This window comes from Primulina huaijiensis, chromosome 18 (assembly GCF_012295235.1).
Source record: "Primulina huaijiensis isolate GDHJ02 chromosome 18, ASM1229523v2, whole genome shotgun sequence".
NCBI lineage: Eukaryota > Viridiplantae > Streptophyta > Magnoliopsida > Lamiales > Gesneriaceae > Primulina > Primulina huaijiensis.
In genome coordinates, this window is record NC_133323.1 from 9,073,048 (window position 1) to 9,085,690 (window position 12,643).

Sequence of the window (12,643 nt, forward strand, 5' to 3'; positions counted from 1 at the left end):
GTTAGCTGTCGTTGTCTTTGCATTGAAGATTTGGAGACATTATTTGTACGATGAGAAATGCCATATATTCACTGATCACAAGAGTCTCAACTATTTCTTCACGCAGAAAGAGTTGAATATGAGACAAAGACGATGGTTGGAATTGGTGAAAAACTACGATTGTGAGATTAACTACCATCCGGGAAAAGTTAATGTTGTGCCAGATGCTTTGAGCCGGAAATTTGCAGTCGTAGCACAGTTGTCAGTGCAGAGATCTCTTCAGTCAGAGATTCAGAGATCCGGGTTAGAGGTTTATCCAAAGGGCAGGGCTCCTAAGCTGTCTAATCTGATAGTCCAGTCTTCGTTGCTAGACCGAATCCGTAGAGGTCAACCTTCGGATGAGCAATTACAGAAATGGAGACTGAAGGATGAAGCCAAGGGCATTGTACTCTACATTGTGTCGGATGGTATTGTGAAATACAGAAGGAGAATGTCGGTGTCTAGTGTTGATTCGATCAGAGAGGATATTCTGACAGAGGCACATACATTTATGTATTCCATTCATCCAAGAGGTACCAACATGTACAAGGATTTGCAGATTTTGTATGGTGGCCAGGTATGAAGCGAGACATCCGTCGATTTGTGTCTGAATGTCTCACTTGTCAGCAAATAAAGGCAGAGCACCAGAGGCCAGCAGGAATGCTTAAGTCGCTCCATATCCCCGAGTGAAAATGGGAGAATATCACCATAGATTTCGTTGTTGGTTTGCCGAGGTCAGTCAGAGGACCAATGCTATTTGGGTTATAGTGGATCGACTTACTAAGTCGGCACACTTCTTGCCGGTGAAGACGACTTTCTCCATGACGCAGTATGCGGAGCTCTATATCAAGGAGATAGTTTGATTGCACAGGATCCCAATTTCTATTGTGTCCGATAAGGACCCGAGGTTCACATCGTCCTTTTGGAAGAGCTAACATGCAGCCATGGGGACGAAGTTGCTATTCAGTAAAGCATTCCACCCTCAGACAGATGGTCAGTCTGAGCGAGTGATCCAGATTTTGGAGGATTTGTTGAGAGCTTGTGTGATCGATTTATATGGGAATTGGAAATCAAAGCTACCTCTAGTGAAGTTTACCTACACCAACAGTTTCTAATCGTCTATAGGTATGGCTCCCTACGAGACACTGTATGGAAGGAAGTGCAGATCGTCGATTCATTGAGATGAAGTCGGTGAGCGATCAGAACTCGGTCCAGAGATTGTTCAGCAGACTGCCGTTGTAGTGGTCAAAATCCGAGAGAGGATGAAGACCGCACAGAGTCGTCGATAGAGTTATGCTGACAAGAGGAGAAGGAATCTTGAGTTTGCCGTAGGAGATCAAGTTTTCGTAGAGATAGCATCTATGAAGGGTATTATGAGGTTTGGGAAGAGAGACAAGCTTAGTCCGAGGTTTATTGGATCGTTTGAGATTCTTGACAGAGTTGGGAGACTAGCTTATCGTGTAGCTCTACCGCCGAATCTGGTCGGTGTACACAATGTGTTCCACGTCTCGATGATAAGGAAGTACCTAGATAATCCTTCGCATGTTTTGAGCTATGAGCCGTTTTGCTCCAGTTCTGTCGTATGAGGAAAGACATGTCCAAATCCTAGACCGACATGAACGGAGACTTCGGAACAAAGTGGCCAAGCTGGTCAAAGTACGGTGGCTGGATCAATCAGTGCAGGAAGACACTTGGGAGAACGAGGCAGATATGAGGAATCGCTACTCGGAACTGTTTGGTAAGACTTAATTTCGATGACGAAATTTATTTAAGTAGGGGAGGAATTGTAGAGCCCAAAATCAGTACACGTAAAACACGTGTATTTATTTAATTCTTAAATTATTTATTCAAGTTTAAAACGATTTTTAGCGATGCATAATTTATTAATATGCAATATTTTAAATTAGTTATGTTTAGGTGATGCACTTGAAAATATTTTCTTGAGTTTCATATTTCAGGCGATTATTCGATGCGGGATCGAGGAAAAAAGACGGCCGATGATTTTGACAATTTTAAAATTTGGTATTTTATGTTAAGTTAGGATTGGGGCATTTTTAATGATTTATTAAGTTTTTAGCATTTTAAAAGCTTAATTTAATTATTAGGTGATTTTATGACTTTAAAGTTTTACAGATTTGTCATTTGCACATTTTATTTTAAATTAAGAGATTTTTTTAAAGTTAAAAGAGGGTTAATATTTTAATTAGTTGTTAATTATTAATTAAGCACAATTTATCCCCTAAATTACCCTTGACACACGAACACACATTCTCACACTCACACACACATTCTCGGTTAACACACACACACACATTTCATTGTTTACTTTCATTTTTTTAAAAGAAAGCTTAGGGTTCTTAGGGTTATCAGCAGCCACCCCTTTTCATCTTCAAAGATTTCAGCAATTCTCGCCACTTTTCTTCAAGAAAATCTTCTCACGTTCGTCCCGAATCAACCCTCGCACTCGTTCCGCTTCGGTATCGTCGGTTCGGTAATTTTAAATATCAAAAAACATGTATATTCTTTCATTCTTGTATCGATCTTGTCATAGTAATAATTTTGATATTTATTGTATGAAAAACATGTGTATGTTATGTAAAAGTTTGAACAAAAATGGTTGGATCGCTTTTGAAATGATTTTTGGATCTAAAAACTCAAAATTTGCTGTCATTTTAAATACCGTGACTTTTTGATCGATTTTCTGGAAAACAATTTCAACATATAAAACTTAGAACTTTTTGATACCTTCGATTTGACAGCAAATTCGAAATTTTTGGATAATAAATGAGTGAGTTACGATTGTTTTCGTGGGACTGCTCAAACTGCTATTTTTTGAAAATGTGTTGTTGACGAATTCTTGAAGTTTATTTGTTGCAGGCTTCGTTGGGAACCGCTGGGTGATCGCTGCTATTTAGGTATATGGTTTATGATGTTGGGATGAGTTTTGATGCTTCGTTTTGTGTCGATAGTTTTTGGTTGCAATAGAATTTGTAGGAAGCATTTGTTGTCAAAAAATTGAGTTTATGGGTTTCATTTCGTTGTGTGTGGTTCATCGTTTCTTTGGGAACGTTTGGGGCGTCTTACAGAGTTTGAGTCAATGCACTAGTGTCTCAAGATGGGTTTCGAGGTGTTTTCATGTTTCGTATGATCAGTTTGGGTGGTTTAAGTCACCAAAGTCGCGGAGTCCAGTATACTTGGCGCCCAAGCTATAATAACTTACCGCCCGAGCGCCACTCACGCTGTGCAAGCTTAGTGTCTAGTAGACCCGGCGCCCGAGCGGTAACTTTTTACCGTCCGAGCGCCACCCTTTCTGTCCGAGGCCAGAAGACCTGGTGCTCGAGCGGTAAGATATTACTGCCCGAGCGTGGGGCCAGCTGGAGGGAGGTGTGATTTTCATTTAGCTTTAGATTCCAATAGTGAGTCCATATCTTTTATTGTTTGGGAAATATTCACACATCGTTTTAAAGTTTTTTTCGTGGTTCGATGTCATGGTTAGTATGATTAAAAGATGTCAAGTCCCGAGTGCTCTAGAACGTCATAAGCCACTTATTTACTTCGGGGTTGAGTACGAGTAGTATGTCTAAGTATGAAAGCAAAGCACTTGATAATGTATTAGTATGAGCAGCAGTAACCCAAGCGAGATCCAATGAATCCCCCAATGCCATGTAAGTATGTTCGACGTGCAAAGGAAAATATTTTATGTTTTTGAGGTATGCTAAATGTCTTGTGGCCAATTATGAATGGGTTTGGAAATCAGTGAACGTGGTCGATGACCTCTCCACCTCGGTAAAGCATGACCGGGTTTAGATCAGGATTGAAAAACGGTAAAGCATGAACAGGGACCAATCCACCCAGTAAAGCATGACTGGGGATCTCATGTATGTGATAGTGGATTTTTCCTGCCAGCCCAGTACTGTGATTTAGTCTGATCAGGCACATTTATGTATGGGTCACTTGCTTTGAAACATATCTTTGCACAAAATGATAAAGTTATGTATGTTCAAGTATGTATGATGCAAGTATGTTTATGATAAGTTTTATGATGATAGCACGTATATGTTCATGTTGTTACGTTCAAGTTTAAGTATGTATGCTCTACTTTTAAGTTACATGTGGTTTTATTATGTTGTACTTGTTATATTCAGTTTATACAAGTTGAGTCTTTACACTCACTAGACTTGATCGATGCAGGTGAAGACGAGTTTGAGGAGACGAGGGGTGGGGACCAACGAGCCGACTTGGACTGTGCAGGGGCTAAACCCGAGGACCGCCCATGTTTTAAGATTTTTTATCCATGTTTCAAATACTCTGGATTTTTAATGGGATTGTTTACGATGTTTATCGATTACTTTAGCAAACTTTATTTATCATTTTTTGTCGCAAATATTTTGGATGAACAGTATATTTTTATCGAAATTTGAAGGATTGTTACTCATTTAAGAAAATTTTTATTTTTCCGCAAATTTTAAAGTTGTTCAAAAGTACGGTATGTTACATCTCACTTCTAGTTCGAACTCATAGGCTTTCAAGTCTGCAAAACAAGTCATGCAGTTCCAACTTGTTCAGATCTTTAGAGACTCTCATCGCCATTGTCTTGACATCTCATTCCTTGGGTAGAGCTCTCATTACCTTGAGTGCTACTTCTCTATTGTCATGCTCCTTTCCCAAGGCTGCTAGCTCATTCACTAAGCCGCTGAAGCGTTCATCAAACTCACTCAGAGTTTCTCCAGGTTTCATTTTAAGGTTTTCAAACTTTTGCATTGTAACAGAGCTTGTTCTCCTTAGTCTGTTCATTTCCTTCACAAATCTGGATAAGTTTCTCTCAGATTTCTTTGGCAGTAGGACACATTGATTTTGCTGAAGGTGTTTTTGTCAAGTGTCTTGTAGAGAATATCCTTCGCAACGTTGTCTAGATTAGCTTTCTTTTTATCCTCGCCTGTCCATTCACTTATATGCTTCTCAAGCATTTGTGGTGCGCCTTCAGTAATAGCAACAACAATATTAGGCTTTAGAATTGTTAATGGACCATCTGTGATGACAAACCAAATGTCATCGTCTTGAGCTGCAAGATGGGCTTGCATCCTGATCTTCCAGTCATCGAAATCTTCTTTTGAGAACATAGTAACCTTGCTGAAATGTGCCATTACTGTTGTAAATTTTCAGAACAAGAAAAATCTGCTCTGATATCACTTGTTGAGGATCGATATAGAGTTTAGAGGGGGGTGAATAAACTCGTTCTTTTGTTGGACGTTTTTGCAAATGGTGCTAGAATCCTGTTAGAGATTATAGCTTATCTTGTTCAAATGTATATCCAGCAGATCACGAAAATAAGTGCGGAAACAATCTGATGGTATGGGGTGAAAACAATAAAACAGTAGGAAGTAGACGATTGTTGTTTCTGGAAGTTTGAAGATGAAATCTTCTACGTCTCCCCTTCTTATGTTTCCAGAAGGTATCACTAAAAGACTTTGGCTTTTACAGTATAACTCTTGTACACACTCACTTCAGTATGACTTATCTTCAGCCTACTGAAACTCTTAGTTTTACAACACAGTATAACGAATATAACGAGGTTGTGGAAAAGACTCTTTCCCAGATTACAGACTCTTCTCAGTAAGATATAGTAAATTGAATAGCTTTGAAGAGACTAAGAAACAGCAACACAAGTTGATCTCAGAAGATAAAATATATGATATGAAGCGTGTGCTGCTTTTCTCTATGTTGAGCTTTTTGATAGATAGTTGTTGTGATATCTGAAATGACGTTGGACAGATAGTGTATTCTCAATAATAATGATTCGCATATATTTCTATAAAGATTGATCCTTATATAGAAACCTTGAATCCAACGTCTATAAGCAAAACGGCTTCTTCGACTTCTGAGTAGAATCAGCTTTATCACCTAAAAAAGGGTCATGCAGAAAGGCTTCAGAATTATCAGTCTTTGTTTCATATCACAAATGGTAAGGAGCGTTAAATGTCTTTGTACATCATTAATAGTGCAATTAATACTAGTACTAGGTAAAGTAACGTTAACATTTAAGATAGCAACGATCAATCAAAAGATGTTAAGTTTCGCTTCTGTTTAAGCTAAGTTCTGCCTCTGCTTTTTATAAGCTAATAAGTACTCATAAAGTACTGCTTTTATTAAAGCGATACGAGGGCTTCTACTATTTATACTGTCTGCTGCTTTAGCTTAACACGGTCTATTGGTTTTGACTCTCATCACCACAATTAAATTAAGTCTAACACATTCCATTGCTGTTTATCCCAAGTTGCATTAAATATTCCAAACATTATATTCTAAATGCACCACTGTTTTTTTTTTTTTTACCACAATCTACTAATTTTCTAATAAGATGTTCGAGTTAGTGAAGTAAGTGAATGATTAATCAATAGTTAAGAGTTCAATTCTCTCTATCAATATTTTCTCGGACGATCTTGTCACATAAGCTTGCCTAGTGTGGTTTATCTAGATAACATGATTTGTAGGCTATTGAGTTAGTTTGATGATATACTCAGTGCACACCAAATGATATTAGTTATGGGTTCCAACGTCATAAAAAAATATAGTATAATTGAATTTTTTTTTATGTTAGGAGATATTTGTTTAAGTATAGAAACTTACGCTAACAAAGTGCAACATTATCATTCACTTGCATAGTTGCATACCACATTTCAAAATTGTGGACCAATATTTAGGCACACAAATAAAGAGACGTGCATTATCAAAGAATTAAAATGAATTATAGGGCAAACAAATTTGATGTATAATTTGCACCAAAATTCATATAATGATATAAACATACATTATGCATATTTAACCATCAAAAATGAATCAAAAATGATTTTCACTAAACAAAATGCATAAATATTTACACTTTATGAAAGTTAGTGCAAGAGAAGTAATGTGATCTTTATTTTCGAACAACTTTTAAATTATTCCATATATTTGTGTGAATATCAGGCATTCATATAAATAAACATATGAAAAGAAATAATCTACCTATCTTTTGCTAATTCCATTATTTTTTTGTGACTATACTAAGATGATGATTTTTTATTTATATTTTAGAAATTAGTTAAAAGATAAATAAACTTAGAATTTTGATTTTGTATCCAATGTTTTCATAACCAGGTAGCTTATGAAACCGACCCACATTAAAAAAATAGTTTGATTGGTCGGAACGGTTCAACCGGATGGACCGATTAAACCTGACTGTTGAATTGAAAACTGTTATATCATATAAAATAATAATTTAATAAAATAATTAATATATTTTAAATTATAAAAAACTTAAATGAGTATATAAATAATATATATATATATATATCAAAATTTAAAATCTAAACAACATACTTATAATCAAATATAATTATATGTATAAATATTTTAGAAAAAAATTAAAATAAACTCCGATACTATTAAAATAATATTTTTAACAAAATAAAAAATTCAAATAATTATATATATACAACTAAAAATAAAATTTAAAATATAAGAAATATAAGAAAATAATCAAATTCTAAAAAAATTAAAAATAGATGATTCAATCAGATCGATTTTTCACGGTTCGCGAACGGTCTGACCGGTTCTTGACCATTTTCATCGGTTTTGACCTGTTTGACCGTAAAATAATTGTTAGACTTGGTTCGGACTGGACCCAATACCGATTCCAAATCGAACTTGTCGAACAAGTTAGTCCAGTCCAATTTCAAAACATTACATTTATTTTTGCAACTTACAATTGTGATATATTATATTGTTAAATTTTATTTTTAGTATCGTACTTTTCAATATTGACAATATTATTATTTTTTACGAAAATGTTGATGTTATTATATGCGTAAGTATTTTAAAATGATTGAAATTATAAAATAAAAATTAATATTAAAATTTGATAATATAAATAACTAAATTAAAAATAATAAATAAATAAATATATAAACAATAAAATTACAAGTTCCCCAAAAAAATGCGCAACATTTGAGTTTTATGACCTTTTCTTGACATGCTTTCAAGGCCATCAATGTTTATTTACCAAAAAAATACCATTAAATTAAATTCAATATATCAAAGACCAAAATGATTGATAATAATCGCAGGCAAATGATCATCAAACTACCCTTTTTAATCATGTGATTACATCCTAATTAAGTTCGATTAGGACAATCTTGCCAAGTTGACCGCTTGGTTTTCGTCTTTAATCTTGTTCCCATACGAACTTCGAAGTCGGCCCCGCAAACTCTCTAGAATTCGGAAATGGGAGTTCTTGAATGAGACCCGCCATTTGCTCATTAAACCGAGGATTCAAGAAACCCACAAATTATTTTCTCGAGGTATGCAATTTTTACCCCTTAGAATTCGAGTTTCTTCTGAACTTGATAGCGGAATGGGAAGAATCTGGTTTATTCGATCAATTTTTTAGCTGGATAATTGTTGACTTTGGTTAAGAATGTTACTAACTGCTGTATTTGTAGGTGTAAACCTTAGAATTGGTTTGTTTGGTCATTTTCTTGCGAATTTTTGGTTTCTTGTAAAAAGATGAGCAGCTTAGTTTATTTTTGGCCTAAAAAAATGTGATTCTTGCTTTTTTACATATTGCCCATATGCAAATTGTGCAGCTTAACACTCTCATTTGTGTGTTTGTGTGTGTGGCACTGATGATTTGGGAAAAAGGGGTGATAGTGCTCCTTTTGCTAAACAAATATTTTCCTGAACTTTTCCAGTTTTCTAGGGCTTTTTGTTGCTTGAGATTAGTTCTTTTAGTTAAGAGTGGATTTTCAGAGCATATTATATTTTTTCCACTTAGATTTGCTGACTATGGGTGGAATGGAATTTCGATTTCGAAAGAGTAATCGGAGCTTTGAAGTCTCTTAACTCCTAGTGCCTAACTGGCCTGTGTTGAACCTTGTGCTTTCTCGGGAGACCATAAGCTGTTGCTCAAATTTCACAAAATATTTATGTATCTTTGAATTCTGCGATGTGTTGATTCCTCCTTGTCTTATAATTGATGTTTGAAACTCAGAAAACTTTAGTTGAAGCCTGAATTTTTGTTTTTTGTTAGGACTGATTCTCTTTTGCTGATTCTTGTTTCTGATTTGCGGTGTCCAGCTTGAACATTGTGACCATGGCGGCAAATGACTCTGCTGCTAGTGCTTCTGATATTGCAAATCCAGACATGCAAAAGTTTTGGCACGAAGGTCTACCATACAACTCGAAGGACACTGGCGAGCTACAAAATGCCTTGAAAGTGTCTTCTGAAGTGGATATGACTTTGGCCTACTCTTGTGACAAGTTGGCCAATTTGGAACATCTTTTATTGCACGTCTTGGTGGGGGAGAATAATATTGGCATGATTGATACTGAAGATGATGAAATTTCGGCAGAAATGATTGAGAAAACTTTTACGTTTGATTTACTGACTGCTATATTAAATCTCGAGTTACGAGAACTGGACAATCTTATGTGTGGTCTTCAAGATCTAATAGTCGACTCCCTACATAAGATATCTTCTTCAGGGCAATCAGTGGAATTAGTTAATGGGATGGTAAGCAAATTGCATGATTCGGAAGAAATTGTAAAACGGTCACAAGAACGGGTTTTGGAGATGAAGATTCAATTGGCCAAGTTGCAGATGTCCTCAATCTCATTTAAACCAAATGGATGTAAGTAATACCATTTGTCCTCTCGAGTTATCGATGTATTTTGTAAATTATCTAATAAAACATGTCTGTAAACAGGGAAATCCGATGTTATTATGGGTGCAAAAGAAGAATTTCAACAATCAAGCGCAGAGTGGAAACCACAAATACAGACAGTTGAACAAAGACGTATCTTCAAAATGCTGGAAAAATCTCTAATGGGAGAGCAGGAACTTGAGAAAGAGTTAATAAAATCTAAACAAAATGAAGAAGACCTTAATTTGAAGACACGGTTAATAGAACAAGTATCAGTTTGCATGGAAGAGGCGGCAGAGGTTGCTTGGGGGAGATTTTTGGAGGCAGATAATACAGCCGAGGTGTTGATGGGAATTGCGAAAGAAATGCTGGGAAAACTTCAGGTTCTTCAATTGAATCTTGGCAATTCTATCAGGAGAGAAGAAGAAACAAAATCGAAACTCCAAGATTGCATAAATCAGTTAAATTCAAAAGAAATTTCAATCCAAAGACTCGATAGCAATGTAGCCACTCTCCTTGCTGATAACGCTGAGGCGACACGTCTTAGAAACAGAGTTAAAATTCTTGAAGGAAAACTTGATGAAGCTGAGTCCCGGCTTAAGGAGGGGGATTTATCCAATGAAATGAGTCAACAGAAACTTAAAGAAATGGAGGAAGAAATGGAGTCTCTAAAAGAAAGCATATATGATTCAGAAACTCGGGCTGAAAGGGCAAAGGAGAAAATAACACATTTAACACAATCAAATCTGGAACTTTCAGGAGAATTGGACTTTCTCAAAGGTAGTAGTGACAGCGACACTAAAAAAGCGAGTTTATTTGAGAAGCAAGTATTGGAATTAGATCTCCAGCTGCAGCATGCGAGGTTATCTTCAGAAGCAAGCCTAGAACAGCAGAACAATTTGTATAATGCAATATGGGATATGGAAATATTAATTGATGATCTGAAACAAAAGGTCTCGAAAGCTGAAAGTAAGGCCGAGAGCACAGAGGAACGATGTATTGAGTTGTCTGTCACAAATTCAAAACTTAATGAAGAACTTGATTTTCTGAGATCCCGGATCGAATCCATGGAGTCATGTTCGGACCAAGAAAATGCTGAAACGAAAGCAAGAGCAAAGGACATTAACATCAAAGCCAATTTTATAATGGATACAGTCGTGCAACTAGCTGTGGAGAGGGAACGTATACAGAAACAGGTTTACTCATTTACAGTATTTCTGATTTCTTGTTGCTGTTACAACGTGTTTGCATTTTTTCATAGACATCTAAATCTTTTATTGGAATAAAATTTTTGAAAAAAACAAACAAACTGAAGGACTTGAATTAGTGCAGCTGACCTCTTTGACCAAGGAAAACAAAATGTTGAGAGCAAATATATGGAATAATCAGAAGCACGAACCTGTAACGACCAAGAGCTGTAATGACAAAGGGTTCCTATCATCCCAGATAGATTTAGTTGATGGAGAATCTTCAATAGCTTCAACAGTTACAGTGACTGAGCTCTCATCCAACAAATTCCAGGTTGGTTCCTCCTTATGTGATCCCTTTAAACAGTTTGGAGTCATATTAACTTTTGATTAAAACAAGATGTTTAGCTTACAAACCCCACTTCTACATGTCACGAATTTATTTATTTATTTTTTGAGATCATATGCTAATTGGAGAAGTATCTGATAGAGGGGATTTCTGAAATTATGATGCTTAGTGATCATGAGGATTGTGGTAATTCATTCGAATCAAGAATGTGACTTTTGTGTGTTAGAAAATGACCCCATGAAAAATGTGAATCAGGAAGACAAGTCATTCAATGATGTATCGGTTACCACTTCAATACATTGGAATGAAACGAGTTCAACCAATTCCGCAAAGCCCAGAGCAGGTTTGATTCTAAACTCCGAAGCTGATGGCACGTCATCGACCGGAAATTCCCGGAGAACTCTTTTGTTCATTGCTGCTCTTATTGTGTTGCTCTCAGTTTTTGCAGCACAATTGTTTCGAAAGAAACTTGTCACCTTTGTACTGATTGAAAATTAATAGTTCGTATTAGCACTCTAAGGATTCCATATAAATTGCCCCTTTTCTGTATATGGTTCTTGAAGAATTATGGTTTTGTTATTTTCCTGACTTTGGTGGTGATAAAAAAAAGTCGGCATAGATTTGAATTATTTGTGGTTCTTATCTATATTAATCTACACAAAAATTCCTATGAGAAGGTCTCACGGGTCAATTTTGTAAAACAGATATATGGATCATCCACGAAAAAATATTACTTTTTATGTCAAATATATTACTTTTTATTATAAATATAGACATGATTAATTCATCTCACAAATAAAGATCCGTGAGACCGTCTTATTAAAGACCCACTCTAGTATCTATACTAGCAATTAGAGTACCTACTTTGATATGAATTATACTAAAAAAACCGTTCAATTTTATTTCAACATTTTATATAAATAGAGATTTTATTTTATGTATTTATTTGTACTTTTAACACGTCTCATCCACATTTCTCTCAACTATTTCTTATATATTTAGTAAATCACTTCTCAGTTTATTTAATCATCATTTAAATTTTAAAAATTATATTTAAAACAATTATTTGACAAATAAACATATATTATATATAAACAAATAAACATATATTATATACACACAATATATGTGTCACGTCGTCGTTATTTATAGTGCTTGCGGATTGTATGGAATTACGTTCAATCCTTCATCCAAAATAAAATTAGAATATTGTTAAAAGATAGGGAAAAAATACCATTATGTGTTTTTATTCATAGATTAGTACTAAAAACAAGCGAACTAAACATTTATTTGTAAATAAAATTAATTAAAAAAACCACCCCATGAACTGCCGGTTAGGGGTGATAACAGCGTGTTTTGGGCGATTTTTTCACTAAATTCAAATTGAATTACAATGTACAGTGCGATTT

General features: G+C 35.3%; 1 protein-coding gene across 1 annotated transcript; it reads left to right on the top strand.

The window, feature by feature from the left end:
* Positions 1-8,141: 8,141 nt before the first annotated feature.
* LOC140964822 (WPP domain-interacting tail-anchored protein 2) lies at positions 8,142-11,863 on the top strand. Its single transcript, XM_073424769.1, has 5 exons — positions 8,142-8,357; positions 9,133-9,686; positions 9,762-10,894; positions 11,031-11,219; positions 11,490-11,863. Exons 2-5 carry the CDS (start codon positions 9,149-9,151, stop codon positions 11,730-11,732), a joined length of 2,103 nt encoding a protein of 700 aa, XP_073280870.1. The 5' UTR covers positions 8,142-8,357; positions 9,133-9,148; the 3' UTR covers positions 11,733-11,863.
* The last annotated feature ends 780 nt before the right edge of the window (positions 11,864-12,643 follow it).